Raw genomic sequence first — 18,130 nt, 5'->3', positions numbered from 1 at the left:
CACCGGGACGCCACTGTGATCCAGCCAGTGGGCTCTGCCTGTCTCGGTGCTTGGGGTCTGCCAATTCTGGCTGGCACACCCCCTCTGCCCTCTTCAGGCTTGAAGCCTGATGGGACTTGTGGCACAGGGGCTCCCAACGTCCTTCTCCCTGAAGCCTGTGACCACAGGACCAGCCGACCCCAGGGCTGGGTCTGGACTTGGCAGGTGGTACCCTGGCTCGCTGTGGCTCGGGTTCCATCCCCTTGGGCTGTTTGTCGAGCCCTGTGTCCTGGTCCTGAGCCCTGCTTTCCCCCCAGGCTCAAGACCATCAGCCTGGTGATCCGCAGCACACAGGGGGCGGAGGAGGTGCTTAGGGCCCACGAGGAGCAGCTCAAGGAGGCACAGGCTGTGCCGGCCACCCTGCCGGAGCTCGAGGCCACCAAGGCCTCTCTGAAGGTATCGTTTTGGGGCTCGGACCTCTGGAGAGTGTGGGTACTGAGGGTCCAGCTGAAGTCACACATGATCCTCCTGTCCCCAACAGAAGCTGCGGGCCCAGGCCGAGGCGCAGCAGCCCGTGTTCGACGCCCTGCGGGATGAGCTGCGGGGGGCGCAGGAGGTGGGGGAGCGGCTGCAGCAGCGGCACGGCGAGCGGGACGTGGAGGTGGAGCGCTGGCGGGAGCGGGTCGCGCAGCTGCTCGAGCGCTGGCAGGCCGTGCTGGCCCAGACCGACGTGCGGCAGCGGGAGCTGGAGCAGCTGGGCCGCCAGCTGCGATACTACCGGGAGAGCGCAGACCCGCTGGGCGCCTGGCTGCAGGACGCCCGGCAGCGGCAGGAGCAGATCCAGGCTGTGCCGCTGGCTGACAGCCGGGCCGTGCGGGAGCAGCTGCGGCAGGAGAAGGTGGGCGTGGGTCAGCGGGACGGGGATGGGGTGGCCGGGCGTGCCCTGCGGCTGCCCCTGCGGCTGCCGTGCTGACCACACCGTCTCCTAGGCCCTGCTGGAGGAGATCGAGCGCCATGGCGAGAAGGTCGAGGAGTGCCAGAAGTTTGCAAAGCAGTACATCAACGCCATCAAGGTGAGGCCCGGCCACCTGCGCCAGGCCCTCCGTCCCCGACCGTCGCCTGGGTGGCGGTGTTCCGAGCCTGGGCCACGCCACAGAAAGGCCGTGTGAGAGTTTGTGGGTTGGGCAGGGGCCACCAGAGGGCAGAGCTGGTGGCTGACCACGGTGTGTTCCCACAGGACTATGAACTCCAGCTAGTTACATACAAGGCGCAGCTTGAGCCGGTGGCCTCCCCGGCCAAGAAGCCCAAGGTCCAGTCCGGGTCGGAGAGTGTCATCCAGGAGGTAGGGTGGGGCTGAGCCTCCCTGGGAGAGGGGCTGGCGGGCCTCCGAGTCACAGCTCTCACAGAGCTGACCCCAAGTGTACCCCGCAGTACGTGGACCTGCGGACACGCTACAGCGAACTGACCACGCTCACGAGCCAGTACATCAAGTTCATCAGCGAGACTCTGCGGCGCATGGAGGAGGAGGAGGTGCGGCCCTTCGGGTGGGAGCCGGGTGGGGGCCATCTCGCCACCTGTTACGCCCCACATGCAGCCAGAGGAGCAGCCTGAGGCCATTTCTCATGGCCACTCCCCCCGGTGCTGCCAGCACCCCCTGCCCCCAGCTCAGCCTACCCCACTGTGGCCTGCCCCCCGGCCTGGCACAGCTGTGCTGCTCCCACGCAGTGGCTGGCACCGCCTCTTCTCTCTCGTGAACATCCCCGCAGCAGCCCGGTGGGCGTCTTGTGTGCTCTTCCTCAGCGTTCTGCGTTGGCCTCTGCGTTCAGCCTTTAGCTGCGGGAAGTCGGGGGTGGTGGGTTGTGGGGCGAGGGAGGGGAGTTCAAGGCACCCACCTGTTGGCTCCTCCTTACCTCCTGCGTGGCCCTGAATCTTCCTCGAGCTGGCTCGGGTCTGCACTGCTGTCTCCACGCTGGCTGCCTCGCCCCACCCTGCCCCACACAGGCTTCCCACCCAGGTCGGGAGAGGGGTTCGGTGATGGGAGCCAGGCCCCCTGGTGTCCGGCAGAGCTCAGGCAGGGCTGCGTGCTGGGTGTGGCTCGCAGGTTCCGAGCTCCGGCTTTGCTCTCACTCTCCCTGTCGGTCTGTCTTCATCGCCTGTCTGCGGGAAGCGGGGAGGACGCCTGGGCCTCCTTCCCCAGGCTGGTGAGCACAGTGGAGCTGGCTGCGCTGGCTGCCCGAGTGCCCTGGGCGGGTGCACGCTGTCTTCTCGGCCGGGCTGGGGCCTCTGTCTTCCCCGACCCCTGCTCCGCGCTGTCTGAGTGAACTACGCCGGTGCGTGCCCTGTGGGCGCCGGTGCCTGCCCGTGCTCACGCTCTCTCTGCTTCTCTTCTTCTCTCTGCTGTGGCCGCAGAGGCTGGCTGAGCAGCAGCGGGCAGAGGAGCGCGAGCGGCTGGCCGAGGTGGAGGCCGCGCTGGAGAAGCAGCGGCAGCTGGCCGAGGCGCACGCCCAGGCAAAGGCACAGGCGGAGCGGGAGGCGAAGGAGCTGCAGCAGCGCATGCAGGAGGAGGTGGTCCGGCGGGAGGAGGCCGCGGTGGACGCGCAGCAGCAGAAGCGCAGCATCCAGGAGGAGCTGCAGCAGTTGCGGCAGAGCTCGGAGGCGGAGATCCAGGCCAAGGCCCGACAGGCAGAGGCGGCAGAGCGCAGCCGGCTGCGCATCGAGGAGGAGATCCGCGTGGTCCGCCTGCAGCTGGAGGCCACTGAGCGCCAGCGTGGCGGGGCCGAGGGGGAGCTGCAGGCGCTGCGCGAGCGGGCGGAGGAGGCTGAGGCGCAGAAGCGGCAGGCGCAGGAGGAGGCCGAGCGCTTGCGGCGCCAGGTGCAGGACGAGAGCCAGCGGAAGCGGCAGGCGGAGGCGGAGCTGGCCCTGCGCGTGAAGGCTGAGGCCGAGGCGGCGCGTGAGAAGCAGCGGGCCTTGCAGTCGCTGGAGGAGCTGCGGCTTCAGGCGGAGGAGGCGGAACGGCGGCTGCGGCAGGCCGAGGTGGAGCGGGCGCGACAGGTGCAGGTGGCCCTGGAGACGGCGCAGCGCAGCGCGGAGGCGGAGCTGCAGAGCAAGCGCGCCTCCTTTGCGGAGAAGACGGCACAGCTGGAGCGCTCCCTGCAGGAGGAGCACGTGGCCGTGGCGCAGCTGCGGGAGGAGGCCGAGCGGCGGGCGCAGCAGCAGGCCGAGGCCGAGCGCGCGCGTGAGGAGGCGGAGCGGGAGCTGGAGCGCTGGCAGCTCAAGGCCAACGAGGCGCTTCGGCTGCGGCTGCAGGCGGAGGAGGTGGCGCAGCAGAAGAGCCTGGCACAGGCTGAGGCCGAGAAGCAGAAGGAGGAGGCGGAGCGCGAGGCCCGCCGGCGCGGCAAGGCGGAGGAGCAGGCCGTGCGGCAGCGAGAGCTGGCCGAGCAAGAGCTGGAGAAGCAGCGGCAGCTGGCGGAGGGGACTGCGCAGCAGCGCCTGGCGGCGGAGCAGGAGCTGATCCGGCTGCGGGCCGAGACGGAGCAGGGGGAGCAGCAGCGGCAGCTGCTGGAGGAGGAGCTGACCCGGCTGCAGCGTGAGGCGGCTGCGGCCACGCAGAAGCGGCAGGAGCTGGAGGCAGAGCTGGCCAAGGTGCGGGCCGAGATGGAGGTGCTGCTGGCCAGCAAGGCGAGGGCCGAAGAGGAGTCGCGCTCCACCAGCGAGAAGTCCAAGCAGAGGCTGGAGGCCGAGGCCGGCCGGTTCCGCGAGCTGGCGGAGGAGGCTGCCCGCCTGCGCGCCCTGGCGGAAGAAGCCAAGCGGCAGCGGCAGCTGGCCGAGGAAGACGCAGCGCGGCAGCGGGCCGAGGCGGAGCGGGTGCTTGCGGAGAAGCTGGCCGCCATCAGCGAGGCCACGCGGCTTAAGACGGAGGCAGAGATCGCGCTCAAGGAGAAGGAGGCCGAGAATGAGCGGCTGCGGCGGCTGGCGGAGGACGAGGCCTTCCAGCGGCGGCGGCTGGAGGAGCAGGCGGCGCAGCACAAGGCCGACATCGAGGAGCGCCTGGCCCAGCTTCGCAAGGCGTCAGAGAGCGAGCTGGAGCGGCAGAAGGGGCTGGTGGAGGACACGCTGCGGCAGCGGCGGCAGGTGGAGGAGGAGATCCTGGCGCTGAAGGCGAGCTTTGAGAAGGCGGCTGCCGGCAAGGCGGAGCTGGAGCTGGAGCTGGGGCGCATCCGCAGCAATGCGGAGGACACGCTGCGCAGCAAGGAGCAGGCTGAGCAGGAGGCCGCCCGGCAGCGGCAGCTGGCGGCAGAGGAGGAGCAGCGGCGCCGTGAGGCCGAGGAGCGCGTGCAGAAGAGCCTGGCGGCGGAGGAGGAGGCCGCGCGGCAGCGAAAGGCAGCGCTGGAGGAAGTTGAGCGGCTGAAAGCCAAGGTCGAGGAGGCGCGGCGCCTGCGGGAGCGCGCAGAGCAGGAGTCCACTCGGCAGCTGCAGCTGGCCCAGGAGGCCGCCCAGAAGCGGCTGCAGGCAGAGGAGAAGGCGCACGCCTTCGCGGTGCAGCAGAAGGAGCAGGAGCTGCAGGAGACACTGCAGCAGGAGCAGAGCATGCTGGACAGGCTGCGCAGCGAGGCGGAGGCGGCCCGGCGGGCGGCTGAGGAGGCGGAGGAGGCCCGGGTGCAGGCCGAGCGCGAGGCTGCACAGTCCCGGCGGCAGGTGGAAGAGGCCGAGCGGCTGAAACAGTCCGCAGAGGAGCAGGCGCAGGCCCAGGCTCAGGCACAGGCAGCTGCAGAGAAGCTGCGCAAGGAGGCCGAGCAGGAGGCCGCGCGGCGGGCACAGGCGGAGCAGGCGGCCCTGCGGCAGAAGCAGGCAGCCGACGCAGAGATGGAGAAGCATAAGAAGTTCGCCGAGCAGACCCTGCGGCAGAAGGCACAGGTGGAGCAGGAGCTGACGACCCTGCGGCTGCAGCTGGAGGAGACTGACCACCAGAAGAACCTGCTGGACGAGGAGCTGCAGCGGCTGAAGGCAGAGGCCACGGAGGCTGCACGCCAGCGCAGCCAGGTGGAGGAGGAGCTGTTCTCAGTGCGCGTGCAGATGGAGGAGCTGAGCAAGCTCAAAGCACGCATTGAGGCCGAGAACCGCGCACTCATCTTGCGCGACAAGGACAACACGCAGCGCTTCCTGCAGGAGGAGGCCGAGAAGATGAAGCAGGTGGCGGAGGAGGCTGCGAGGCTGAGCGTGGCAGCCCAGGAGGCTGCGCGGCTGCGGCAGCTGGCAGAGGAGGACCTGGCACAGCAGCGGGCCTTGGCGGAGAAGATGCTCAAGGAGAAGATGCAGGCGGTGCAGGAGGCTACGCGGCTCAAGGCCGAGGCCGAGCTGCTGCAGCAGCAGAAGGAGCTTGCTCAGGAGCAGGCGCGGCGGCTGCAGGAGGACAAGGAGCAGATGGCGCAGCAGCTGGCGCAGGAGACGCAGGGCTTCCAGCGGACGCTGGAGGCGGAGCGGCAGCGGCAGCTGGAGATGAGTGCTGAGGCCGAGCGCCTCAAGCTGCGTGTGGCTGAGATGAGCCGGGCCCAGGCCCGCGCCGAGGAGGATGCCCAGCGCTTCCGGAAGCAGGCGGAGGAGATCGGTGAGAAGCTGCACCGCACGGAGCTCGCCACGCAGGAGAAGGTGACGCTGGTGCAGACACTGGAGATCCAGCGACAGCAGAGCGACCACGATGCCGAGCGCCTGCGGGAGGCCATCGCCGAGCTGGAGCGTGAGAAGGAGAAGCTCCAGCAGGAGGCCAAACTGCTGCAGCTCAAGTCGGAGGAGGTACCGCCCCCTCTCCGTGCGACGGGCGGGTGGGCCCCGGGATCTGCTTCGGTGGGTGGTGGGTGCTCCTGGGCCGGAGGTCCCTGATCACACCCTCTTCTTCCGCAGATGCAGACGGTGCAGCAGGAACAGCTGCTACAGGAGACGCAGGCCCTGCAGCAGAGCTTCCTCTCCGAGAAGGACAGCCTGCTGCAGCGGGAGCGCTTCATCGAGCAGGAGAAGGCCAAGCTGGAGCAGCTTTTCCAGGACGAGGTGGCGAAGGCACAGCAGCTTCGTGAGGAGCAGCAGCGGCAGCAGCAGCAGATGGAGCAGGAACGGCAGCAGCTGGTCGCCAGCATGGAGGAGGCGCTGCGGCGGCAGCGGGAGGCGGAGGAGGGCGTGCGGCGCAAGCAGGAGGAGCTGCAGCGGCTGGAGCAACAGCGGCGTCAGCAGGAGGAGCTGCTGGCTGAGGAGAACCAGAGGCTGCGCGAGCAGCTGCAGCGCCTGGAGGAGGAGCATCGGGCCGCCCTGGCGCACTCAGAGGAGGTCACCGCCTTGCAGGCTGCTGCCACCAAGACCCTGCCCAATGGCCGGGACGCACTTGATGGGCCTGCGATGGAGGCGGAGCCCGAGCATAGCTTCGAAGGCCTGCGGCGGAAGGTGCCAGCGCAGAGGCTGCAGGAGGCGGGCATCCTGAGCGCGGAGGAGCTGCAGCGGCTGGTGCAGGGCCACACCACGGTGGACGAGCTGGCGCGGCGGGAAGACGTGCGTCACTACCTTCAGGGCAGCAGTAGTATCGCCGGGCTGATGCTGAAGCCCACCAATGAGAAGCTGAGCATCTACGCAGCCCTGCAGAGGCAGCTGCTGAGCCCCGGGACGGCCCTCATCCTGCTGGAGGCGCAGGCAGCCTCAGGCTTCCTGCTGGACCCTGTGCAGAACCGCCGGCTGACTGTCAACGAGGCTGTGAAGGAGGGCGTGGTGGGCCCCGAGCTGCACCACAAGCTGCTGTCGGCCGAGCGCGCCGTCACCGGCTACACCGACCCCTACACCGGGCAGCCCATCTCCCTCTTCCAGGCCATGCAGAAGGGCCTCATCGTGCGGGAGCACGGCATCCGCCTGCTGGAGGCCCAGATCGCCACGGGCGGCGTCATCGACCCCGTGCACAGCCACCGCGTGCCCATGGACGTGGCCTACCGGCGCGGCTACTTCGACGAGGAGATGAACCGCGTCCTGGCGGACCCCAGCGACGACACCAAGGGCTTCTTCGACCCCAACACGCACGAGAACCTCACGTACCTGCAGCTGCTGGAGCGCTGCGTGGAGGACCCCGAGACGGGCCTGCGCCTTCTACCGCTCACGGACAAGGCTGCCAAGGGAGGGGAGCTGGTCTACACTGACTCGGAGGCCCGAGACGTCTTTGAGAAGGCCACCGTCTCCGCGCCGTTCGGCAAGTTCCGGGGCAAGACAGTGACCATCTGGGAGATCATCAACTCAGAATACTTCACGGCAGAGCAGCGGCGGGACCTGCTACGGCAGTTCCGCACGGGCCGGATCACGGTGGAGAAGATCATCAAGATCATCATCACGGTGGTGGAGGAGCAGGAGCAGAAGGGCCAGCTCTGCTTCGAGGGCCTGCGCAGCCTGGTGCCGGCTGCCGAGCTGCTGGAGAGCAGCGTCATCGACCGTGAGCTCTACCACCAGCTGCAGCGGGGCGAGCGCTCTGTGCGAGAGGTGGCCGAGGTGGATGCCGTGCGGCGGGCCCTGCGGGGCGCCGGCATCATCGCGGGCGTGTGGCTGGAGGAGGCGGGGCAGAAGCTGAGCATCTATGACGCTCTGAAGAAAGACCTGCTGCCGTCCGACGTGGCTGTGGCTCTGTTGGAGGCCCAGGCGGGCACCGGGCACATCGTCGACCCCTCCACCAGCGCCCGGCTGACCGTGGACGAGGCGGTGCGCGCCAGCCTGGTGGGCCCTGAGCTTCATGAGAAGCTGCTGTCAGCCGAGAAGGCTGTGACGGGGTACAGGGACCCCTACACGGGGCAGAGCGTCTCCCTGTTCCAGGCCCTGAAGAAGGGCCTCATTCCCCGGGAGCAGGGCCTGCGCCTTTTGGACGCCCAGCTGTCCACGGGCGGCGTCGTGGACCCCAGCAAGAGTCACCGTGTGCCCCTGGATGTCGCCTGCGCCCGAGGCTGCCTGGACGAGGAGACCAGCAGGGCCCTGTCAGCACCCGGGGCCGACACCAAGGCCTACCGTGACCCCAGCACAGGGGAGCCGGTCACCTACAGCGAGCTCCAGCAGCGCTGCCGGCCCGACCAGCTGACCGGGCTCAGCCTGTTGCCGCTCTCGGAGAAGGCCGCTCGGGCCCGGCAGGAGGAGCTCTACTCGGAGCTGCAGGCCCGCGAGACCTTTGAGAAGACCCCGGTTGAGGTCCCCGTGGGTGGCTTCAAGGGCAGGACGGTGTCGGTGTGGGAGCTCATCAGCTCTGAGTACTTCACGGCGGAGCAGCGGCAGGAGCTGCTGCGACAGTTCCGCACGGGGAAGGTCACCGTGGAGAAGGTCATCAAGATCCTCATCACCATCGTGGAGGAAGTGGAGACCCAGCGGCAGGAGAGGCTGTCCTTCAGTGGCCTCCGTGCCCCTGTGCCAGCCAGCGAGCTCCTGGCTTCCGGGGTCCTCAGCAGAGCCCAGTTTGAGCAGCTCAAGGATGGCAAGACCACGGTCAAGGACCTCTCAGAGCAGGGCTCCGTGCGGACGCTGCTGCAGGGCAGCGGCTGCCTCGCCGGCATCTACCTGGAGGAAGCCAAGGAGAAGGTGTCCATCTACGAGGCCATGCGCCGGGGCCTGCTGAGACCCAGCACCGCCGCGCTCCTCCTGGAGGCGCAGGCGGCCACTGGCTTCCTGGTGGACCCTGTGCGGAACCAGCGCCTGTACGTCCACGAGGCCGTGAAGGCTGGCGTGGTGGGCCCTGAGCTGCACGAGCAGCTGCTGTCGGCTGAGAAGGCTGTGACCGGCTACAGAGACCCCTACTCGGGCAGCACCATCTCCCTCTTCCAGGCCATGCAGAAGGGCCTGGTCCTCCGGCAGCACGGCATCCGCCTGCTGGAGGCCCAGATCGCCACGGGCGGCATCATCGACCCCGTGCACAGCCACCGCGTGCCCGTGGACGTGGCCTACCGGCGCGGCTACTTCGACGAGGAGATGAACCGCGTCCTGGCGGACCCCAGCGACGACACCAAGGGCTTCTTCGACCCCAACACGCACGAGAACCTCACGTACCTGCAGCTGCTGGAGCGCTGCGTGGAGGACCCCGAGACGGGCCTGCGCCTCCTGCCGTTGAAAGGGGCGGAGAAGGCCGAGGTGGTGGAGACCACGCAGGTGTACACTGAGGAGGAGACGCGAAGGGCGTTTGAGGAGACGCAGATCGACATTCCTGGCGGCGGCAGCCACGGCGGCTCCACCATGTCCCTGTGGGAGGTGATGCAGTCGGACCTGATCCCCAAGGAGCAGCGCACCCAGCTGATGGCCGACTTCCAGGCCGGCCGGGTGACCAAGGAGCGGATGATCATCATCATCATCGAGATCATCGAGAAGACGGAGATCATCCGCCAGCAGGGCCTGGCCTCCTACGACTACGTGCGCCGCCGCCTCACGGCCGAGGACCTGTACGAGGCTCGGATCATCTCCCTCGAGACCTACGACCTGCTCCGGGAGGGCACCAGGAGCCTCCGCGAGGTCCTCGAGGCGGAGTCCGCCTGGCGCTACCTCTACGGCACCGGCTGCGTGGCCGGCGTCTTCCTGCCCGGCTCCAGGCAGACGCTGAGCGTCTACCAGGCCCTCAAGAAAGGGCTGCTGAGCGCGGAGGTGGCCCGCCTGCTGCTGGAGGCACAGGCAGCCACGGGCTTCCTGCTGGACCCGGTGAAGGGCGAGCGGCTGACCGTGGATGAGGCCGTGCGGAAGGGCCTGGTGGGGCCTGAGCTGCATGACCGCCTGCTCTCGGCAGAGCGGGCGGTCACCGGCTACCGCGACCCCTACACCGAGCAGACCATCTCGCTCTTCCAGGCCATGAAGAAGGATCTGATCCCCGCCGAGGAGGCCCTGCGGCTGCTGGACGCCCAGCTGGCCACCGGCGGCATCGTGGACCCCCGCCTGGGCTTCCACCTCCGTTGGAGGTGGCTTACCAGCGCGGCTACCTCAACAAGGACACGCACGACCAGCTGTCGGAGCCCAGCGAGGTGCGCAGCTACGTGGACCCGTCCACCGAGGAGCGCCTCAGCTACACACAGCTGCTCAGGCGGTGCCGCCGTGACGACAGCACCGGCCAGCTGCTCCTGCCACTGTCGGACGCCCGCAAGCTGACCTTCCGCGGCCTGCGGAAGCAGATCACCCTGGAGGAGCTGGTGCGCTCGCAGGTCATGGACGAGGCCACGGCGCTGCAGCTGCGGGAGGGCCTGACGTCCGTCGAGGAGGTCACCAAGAACCTGCAGAAGTTCCTGGAGGGCACCAGCTGCATCGCGGGCGTCTTCGTGGATGCCACCAAGGAGCGGCTCTCCGTGTACCAGGCCATGAAGAAGGGCATCATCCGCCCGGGCACGGCCTTTGAGCTCCTGGAGGCGCAGGCGGCCACCGGTTACGTCATCGACCCCATCAAGGGACTCAAGCTGACCGTGGAGGAGGCTGTGCGCATGGGCATCGTGGGCCCCGAGTTCAAGGACAAGCTGCTGTCGGCCGAGCGCGCCGTCACCGGCTACAAGGACCCCTACTCTGGGAAGCTCATCTCCCTCTTCCAGGCCATGAAGAAGGGCCTGATCCTGAAGGACCACGGCATCCGCCTGCTGGAGGCCCAGATCGCCACGGGTGGCATCATCGACCCCGAGGAGAGCCACCGGCTGCCCGTGGAGGTGGCCTACAAGCGCGGCCTCTTCGACGAGGAGATGAACGAGATCCTGACCGACCCCTCGGACGACACCAAGGGCTTCTTTGACCCCAACACGGAGGAGAACCTCACCTACCTGCAGCTGATGGAGCGCTGCGTCACCGACCGCAGACGGGCCTGTGCCTCCTGCCGCTGAAGGAGAAGAAGCGGGAGCGGAAGACGTCCTCCAAGTCGTCCGTGCGCAAGCGCCGCGTGGTCATCGTGGACCCCGAGACGGGCAAGGAGATGTCGGTGTACGAGGCCTACCGCAAGGGCCTCATCGACCACCAGACCTACCTGGAGCTGTCGGAGCAGGAGTGCGAGTGGGAGGAGATCACCATCTCCTCCTCGGACGGCGTGGTCAAGTCCATGATCATCGACCGCCGCTCCGGCCGCCAGTACGACATCGACGACGCCATCGCCAAGAACCTCATCGACCGCTCGGCGCTGGACCAGTACCGCGCAGGCACGCTCTCCATCACCGAGTTCGCCGACATGCTCTCGGGCAACGCCAGCGGCTTCCGCTCCCGCTCCTCCTCCGTGGGCTCCTCCTCCTCCTACCCCGTCAGCCCCGCCGTCTCCAGGCCCCAGCTGGCCTCCTGGTCGGACCCCACCGAGGAGACGGGCCCCGTGGCCGGCATCCTGGACACGGAGACGCTGGAGAAGGTGTCCATCACGGAGGCCATGCACCGCAGCCTGGTGGACAACATCACGGGGCAGCGGCTGCTGGAGGCGCAGGCCTGCACGGGGGGCATCATCGACCCCAGCACCGGCGAGCGCTTCCCCGTCACTGACGCTGTCAACAAGGGCCTGGTGGACAAGATCATGGTGGACCGTATCAACCTGGCCCAGAAGGCCTTCTGCGGCTTCGAGGACCCACGCACCAAGACCAAGATGTCGGCCGCCCAGGCCCTGAAGAAGGGCTGGCTCTACTACGAGGCCGGCCAGCGCTTCCTGGAGGTGCAGTACCTGACCGGCGGCCTGATCGAGCCCGACACGCCGGGCCGCGTGTCCCTGGACGAGGCCCTGCAGCGCGGCACGGTGGACGCCCGCACGGCCCAGAAGCTGCGTGACGTGGCTGCCTACTCCAAGTACCTCACCTGCCCCAAGACCAAGCTCAAGATCTCCTACAAGGACGCGCTGGACCGCAGCATGGTGGAGGAGGGCACGGGGCTGCGGCTGCTGGAGGCGGCCGCGCAGTCCAGCAAGGGCTACTACAGCCCCTACAGCGTCAGCGGCTCGGGCTCCACCGCCGGCTCCCGGGCCGGCTCCCGCACCGGCTCCCGGGCGGGCTCCCGCCGAGGCAGCTTTGATGCCACTGGCTCCGGCTTCTCCATGACCTTCTCTTCGTCGTCCTACTCCTCCTCGGGCTACGGCCGCCGCTACGCCTCGGGATCCTCGGCCTCCCTGGGGGGCCCCGAGTCCGCCGTGGCCTGAGCCTCCCTGCACCCACCCGCCCTGCATGCGACCCAGCTCCCGCCGAGTTGCTGGGGTCGTTTTCAACGCTTACAGGTGTCTTCCTCCCAAGTGGTGCCTAAAGTTTAACCAAAAAGACCAGACTAATATATTAATATATACCTGCTGTCCCGACAGCCTGTATCTTGGGGGACGGGGCTGCCCAGCCCTGCTGGTCACCTCACCCCCTCGGGTCTCCTCACTCCCTTCTACCTGCCACTCACACAGCCAGGTGCCTTGGAGGGTCCCAAGCTGGGTCCCTGCCCCCCTCCTGTCTTCCCAGGGTCGCCCGCCTGCCAGTCCTAGCTGCACCGGGCGGCTGGGCTCAGTCCCGTCAGAAGAGGGCCCTCAGCCTCTCGGGGCTCGAGCCTGGCTGGCGTTTCTGCCCTGGTGTTTCCAGCACTGGCCCACATGGTGGGTCTTCCTGGGGACAGGGGGCCCCAGTCAGCCTCTCTCCCAGTCTACCCAGAGAAGCCCCTTCCCCATGGGAAGACGAGGCCTGCCTGCAGAGCCAGCCGGCCCGGCCCCCAGGCCCCCGCAGCGCTGTCTGATCTCTGCTTTCCTGCTCACCCCACACTCACTCCCGAGAGCCCCGGCCTCCGGCTTCAGCCCTCCAGCCTCTGTTCCCTAGTAAGTGCCTTCCGTGTCTGCCTCACCCCAGGCCCCAGGGACCCAGACCCAGGGGCAGACGGACGTTCCAGCTGGCGTGGCTGGGAGCTGCAGACCTGTCCTCCTGCTGGGCCCGGGGCCCCTCCGGCTTGTGGAGCCCCCATGCTGGGGTGCTGCCTGCCCATCTCTCTCCCAGGGGGCCCCAGCCCCCTTTGGGCCCAGGGATGCCGGCCGGCTCTGTGCTGACCCTCCCGTTCCACCCGGCCCTGGCCTCAGCAGCGACCACTCCTGCCTCCAACTCTCCAAGCTTTGCATGTTCCACTAACCCCGGGCGGGCGGCAGGTGGAGGTGTCAGGCTGCCAGCGCCTTGCAAGGGCAGAACACTAACCTGACCGTGGGCGGGGCCTTGCGGCATCCGCCCCCCAATAAAAGCAGTTCCAACCTTCCCGTGCCTCCTGCTTTGTGTTTTTTTCCTGGGGTCAGGTGCGTGCCAGGGACGGGGGACATTGCAGCCCCAGGCTCCAGGCTCTGAGCTCAGCCCCTGTGGCCCGGCCAGAGACCAACGTTTGTGTGCGGCAGAGACCAGATGGCGGCAGGAGGGCGGCCAAGAGACCCCGGGCAGAGGGTGCAGCGTGGGGCAGGGTGGCAGCTACCGCGAGGCTGGGCTTGTTGGGGCCTCCTGCTGGTCAGGCACCCACGGTCCCCCAGCCCCGCTCCCAGCACTGTAAGGGGTGCTCGTGTCTCCTCATCTGAGGCGGGGTCTGGCATGCTCCCGTGTCAGTCACTGGCTCCGGCCCCCTGGCTCCCAGGGAGGGTGCCACATGGCCCCTGGTCAGTTGGTTCCTGCTGGCCAGGCAGCCCCCCAGAGAACGGGCTGTGGGCAGTGGGTGGAGCTGATGCTGTGTGTCACACTCTGGAGATTCCACCTGGATGGGCCTCGCCAGGCTTCCGATTGGTGGCAGTTTCTGGGAAGACTTAGGGGAAGAGGAAAGGGGCCAGGACCAATCCCAGCCCGCGGCAGCTGCTGGCTCAGGCTTAGCTGACACCTCTTTTTTTATTTCGGGGAGAGTCTTGCTGTGTCACCCGGGCTGGAGTTCAGTGTCGTGATCTTGGCTCACTGCAGCCTCCGCTACTCCCAGGTTCAAACGATTCTCTTGCCTCAGCCTCCTGAGTAGCTGGGACTACAGGCGTGCACCACCACACCTGGCTAATTTTTATATTTTTAGTGGAGATGGGGGTTTCACCATGTTGGCCAGGCTGGTCTCGAACTCCTGATCTCAGGTGATCCTGCTCTGGCTCCCAAAGTGCTGGGATTACAGGCGTGAGCCACCGTGCCCAGCCTTGGCCTCTCTTCTGCTGGCGGGATCCAGGCCCTCACCCTGAGGTGCGAGTCCTGGTCCCCTCGCTCTTGCTGAGCTCTGCCCTCCCCGCCCCAGCCGGGTGGAGGTTGCTCTCCCCACTGGTCCACTGAAACAGGAGTGGCTGTGGCCAGGTGGCCCACAGCTGTTGAGCGTGGCAGTGCCTCACTGTCCCAGGTGGCTGCGTTTTAGGGCCTCTGAGCCCTCACAGCTGAGAGTTACAGGGAAAGGGAGCACATGTTCTCGGCGGGTCACTGGGAGCTGCTGAGTGGACGGCCACTCCTGCCTCTACCCCTTGGTCCCCAGACCCATGTGGTCCTCCGTGGGGCCACTGATGCAGGCCGAAGGCCACATCCTGGGGACGGGGCCGCCACAGACCCTGAGAACTGGTGTCAGGGTAGTGGTGGCAGTGCTGTTGGAGAGCTCGCTGACGCCGTGGGCTGCGCGGCCCCGTGCTCCCACATCCCTCTGCACCCCCTTGCCGTAAGCAGCCGGAGGCCCTGGGGGCCGTTACTCAGGAGTCCGTCCCCCAGGGCAGACACGGGGGCACCGTGGGCTGAAAGGCGGGTGCAAGCCTGGAGCACCAGCTGTCGCCTTTCCGAGGGGAAGGGGTCTCCAGGGCTGAGTTTAGACCGATCGACCGGTTGCTCTCGCATCCAGGCCCCTGGCGATAGTTGCTGCCAGAGGACGTGTTGTGTGGCTGCTGAGACGAGCTGGGCTATCGCGGGGCGCCTGGCCCCCTCTGCCCCTCCATTGCTCTGGGCGGATGCTGCCTCACCGGCCGCGTCATTGTCTTGCGGGTGGCTTGGTGCCTGCCCTGCAGCCAGCGCCCCAGTGGACACCCAGAAGTCCCCACGCCAGTGTCTACCCGGCAGTTCCATTCCCAGGCTGTCTTCCAGCCTTGCGCTTCTCAGGCCCTGGCCAGCCCACCGAGCCCTTCCCAGCCCTGTCCACGTGCATCCTTACTGCGAGCTGCTCTCCTCCCCCTGAGACGCCAGGAATCGCCCTTGCCCCTGACTCCAGGGCCATCCTGAGCGGAGTGGTCCAACCACCATGAACGCAATTGCCATGGAGCAGCCCAGGCTCGACCTCCGTCCAGTCACAGGACCCTCTGAGACCTTGGCCTGACTGACAGGCGAGCTACAAGCTGGGCCACCCTCTGGCTCTCCTGGCTGGTGCCCGGCTGTGCACCGCCCCTTACCCAAGATCCCACTATGCTGCTGACCTTGGCCTGGCTGGGTCCTGTGGCCCTGACTCCTGGCGGGAGCGTGGCTGGACCACCCCAGGAACTTCTCTGAACAGTCTGCAGTTTTCTGTTGCAGTCGGGACACCCCTGCTTCACACCTTAGTTCTGTGCTGCAGCTCTTCAGGGCCTTGCTGGAGCCCCCTGGACACAGCCGCCTCCGCCCGCCGCAGGTGCCCCCACACAGCCGCCTCCGCCCGCCGCAGGTGCCCCCACACAGCCGCCTCCGCCCGCCGCAGGTGCCCCCACACAGCCGCCTCCGCCCGCCGCAGGTGCCCCCACACAGCCGCCTCCGCCCGCCGCAGGTGCCCCCACACAGCCGCCTCCACTGCCGCAGGTGCCCCCACACAGCCGCCTCCACTGCCGCAGGTGCCCCCACACAGCCGCCTCCACTGCCGCAGGTGCCCCCACACAGCCGCCTCCACTGCCGCAGGTGCCCCCACACAGCCGCCTCCGCCCGCCGCAGGTGCCCCCACACAGCCGCCTCCACTGCCGCAGGTGCCCCCACACAGCCGCCTCCACTGCCGCAGGTGCCCCCACACAGCCGCCTCCACTGCCGCAGGTGCCCCCACACAGCCGCCTCCACCCGCCGCAGGTGCCCCCACACAGCCGCCTCCGCCCGCCGCAGGTGCCCCCACACAGCCTCCTCCACCCGCCGCAGGTGCCCCCACACAGCCTCCTCCACTGCCGCAGGTGCCCCCACACAGCCGCCTCCGCCCGCCGCAGGTGCCCCCACACAGCCTCCTCCGCCCGCCGCAGGTGCCCCCACACAGCCTCCTCCACTGCCGCAGGTGCCCCCACACAGCCGCCTCCGCCCGCCGCAGGTGCCCCCACACAGCCGCCTCCGCCCGCCGCAGGTGCCCCCACACAGCCTCCTCCGCCCGCCGCAGGTGCCCCCACACAGCCGCCTCCACCCGCCGCAGGTGCCCCCACACAGCCGCCTCCGCCCGCCGCAGGTGCCCCCACACAGCCGCCTCCGCCCGCCGCAGGTGCCCCCACACAGCCGCCTCCACCCGCCGCAGGTGCCCCCACACAGCCGCCTCCACTGCCGCAGGTGCCCCCACACAGCCGCCTCCACTGCCGCAGGTGCCCCCACACAGCCGCCTCCACTGCCGCAGGTGCCCCCACACAGCCGCCTCCGCCCGCCGCAGGTGCCCCCACACAGCCGCCTCCACCCGCCGCAGGTGCCCCCACACAGCCGCCTCCGCCCGCCGCAGGTGCCCCCACACAGCCTCCTCCACCCGCCGCAGGTGCCCCCACACAGCCTCCTCCACTGCCGCAGGTGCCCCCACACAGCCGCCTCCGCCCGCCGCAGGTGCCCCCACACAGCCTCCTCCGCCCGCCGCAGGTGCCCCCACACAGCCTCCTCCACTGCCGCAGGTGCCCCCACACAGCCGCCTCCGCCCGCCGCAGGTGCCCCCACACAGCCGCCTCCGCCCGCCGCAGGTGCCCCCACACAGCCTCCTCCGCCCGCCGCAGGTGCCCCCACACAGCCTCCTCCGCCCGCCGCAGGTGCCCCCACACAGCCGCCTCCGCCCGCCGCAGGTGCCCCCACACAGCCGCCTCCGCCCGCCGCAGGTGCCCCCACACAGCCGCCTCCGCCCGCCGCAGGTGCCCCCACACAGCCGCCTCCACTGCCGCAGGTGCCCCCACACAGCCGCCTCCACTGCCGCAGGTGCCCCCACACAGCCTCCTCCGCCCGCCGCAGGTGCCCCCACACAGCCGCCTCCGCCCGCCGCAGGTGCCCCCACACAGCCGCCTCCGCCCGCCGCAGGTGCCCCCACACAGCCGCCTCCGCCCGCCGCAGGTGCCCCCACACAGCCGCCTCCACTGCCGCAGGTGCCCCCACACAGCCGCCTCCACTGCCGCAGGTGCCCCCACACAGCCGCCTCCACTGCCGCAGGTGCCCCCACACAGCCGCCTCCACCCGCCGCAGGTGCCCCCACACAGCCTCCTCCGCCCGCCGCAGGAGCCCCCACACAGCCGCCTCCACTGCCGCAGGTGCCCCCACACAGCCTCCTCCGCCCGCCGCAGGTGCCCCCACACAGCCTCCTCCGCCCGCCGCAGGTGCCCCCACACAGCCTCCTCCACTGCCGCAGGTGCCCCCACACAGCCTCCTCCGCCCGCCGCAGGTGCCCCCACACAGCCGCCTCCGCCCGCCGCAGGTGCCCCCACACAGCCGCCTCCACTGCCGCAGGTGCCCCCACACAGCCGCCTCCACCCGCCGCAGGTGCCCCCACACAGCCTCCTCCGCCCGCCGCAGGTGCCCCCACACAGCCGCCTCCACTGCCGCAGGTGCCCCCACACAGCCTCCTCCGCCCGCCGCAGGTGCCCCCACACAGCCTCCTCCGCCCGCCGCAGGTGCCCCCACACAGCCGCCTCCACTGCCGCAGGTGCCCCCACACAGCCTCCTCCGCCCGCCGCAGGTGCCCCCACACAGCCTCCTCCGCCCGCCGCAGGTGCCCCCACACAGCCTCCTCCACTGCCGCAGGTGCCCCCACACAGCCTCCTCCGCCCGCCGCAGGTGCCCCCACACAGCCGCCTCCGCCCGCCGCAGGTGCCCCCACACAGCCGCCTCCACTGCCGCAGGTGCCCCCACACAGCCGCCTCCACCCGCCGCAGGTGCCCCCACACAGCCTCCTCCGCCCGCCGCAGGTGCCCCCACACAGCCGCCTCCGCCCGCCGCAGGTGCCCCCACACAGCCTCCTCCACTGCCGCAGGTGCCCCCACACAGCCGCCTCCGCCCGCCGCAGGTGCCCCCACACAGCCGCCTCCACTGCCGCAGGTGCCCCCACACAGCCTCCTCCG

The 18,130-nt window shown here is 69.3% G+C and overlaps 1 protein-coding gene across 1 annotated transcript in view; it reads left to right on the top strand.

The window, feature by feature from the left end:
* Window positions 1-13,166, top strand: part of PLEC (plectin) — a 35,801-nt gene extending 22,635 nt beyond the window's left edge. The window contains 9 exon segments of the mRNA XM_039464355.2: window positions 297-435; window positions 521-877; window positions 969-1,052; window positions 1,217-1,321; window positions 1,411-1,509; window positions 2,389-5,769; window positions 5,878-9,901; window positions 9,904-10,779; window positions 10,782-13,166. Coding sequence (XP_039320289.2) covers window positions 297-435; window positions 521-877; window positions 969-1,052; window positions 1,217-1,321; window positions 1,411-1,509; window positions 2,389-5,769; window positions 5,878-9,901; window positions 9,904-10,779; window positions 10,782-12,094 — 10,378 coding nt within the window. The 3' untranslated portion in view covers window positions 12,095-13,166.
* Window positions 13,167-18,130: the final 4,964 nt, after the last annotated feature.

The sequence above is a fragment of the Saimiri boliviensis genome, chromosome 15 (assembly GCF_048565385.1).
Source record: "Saimiri boliviensis isolate mSaiBol1 chromosome 15, mSaiBol1.pri, whole genome shotgun sequence".
NCBI lineage: Eukaryota > Metazoa > Chordata > Mammalia > Primates > Cebidae > Saimiri > Saimiri boliviensis.
This window is presented reverse-complemented; position numbering and strand designations above follow the sequence as displayed.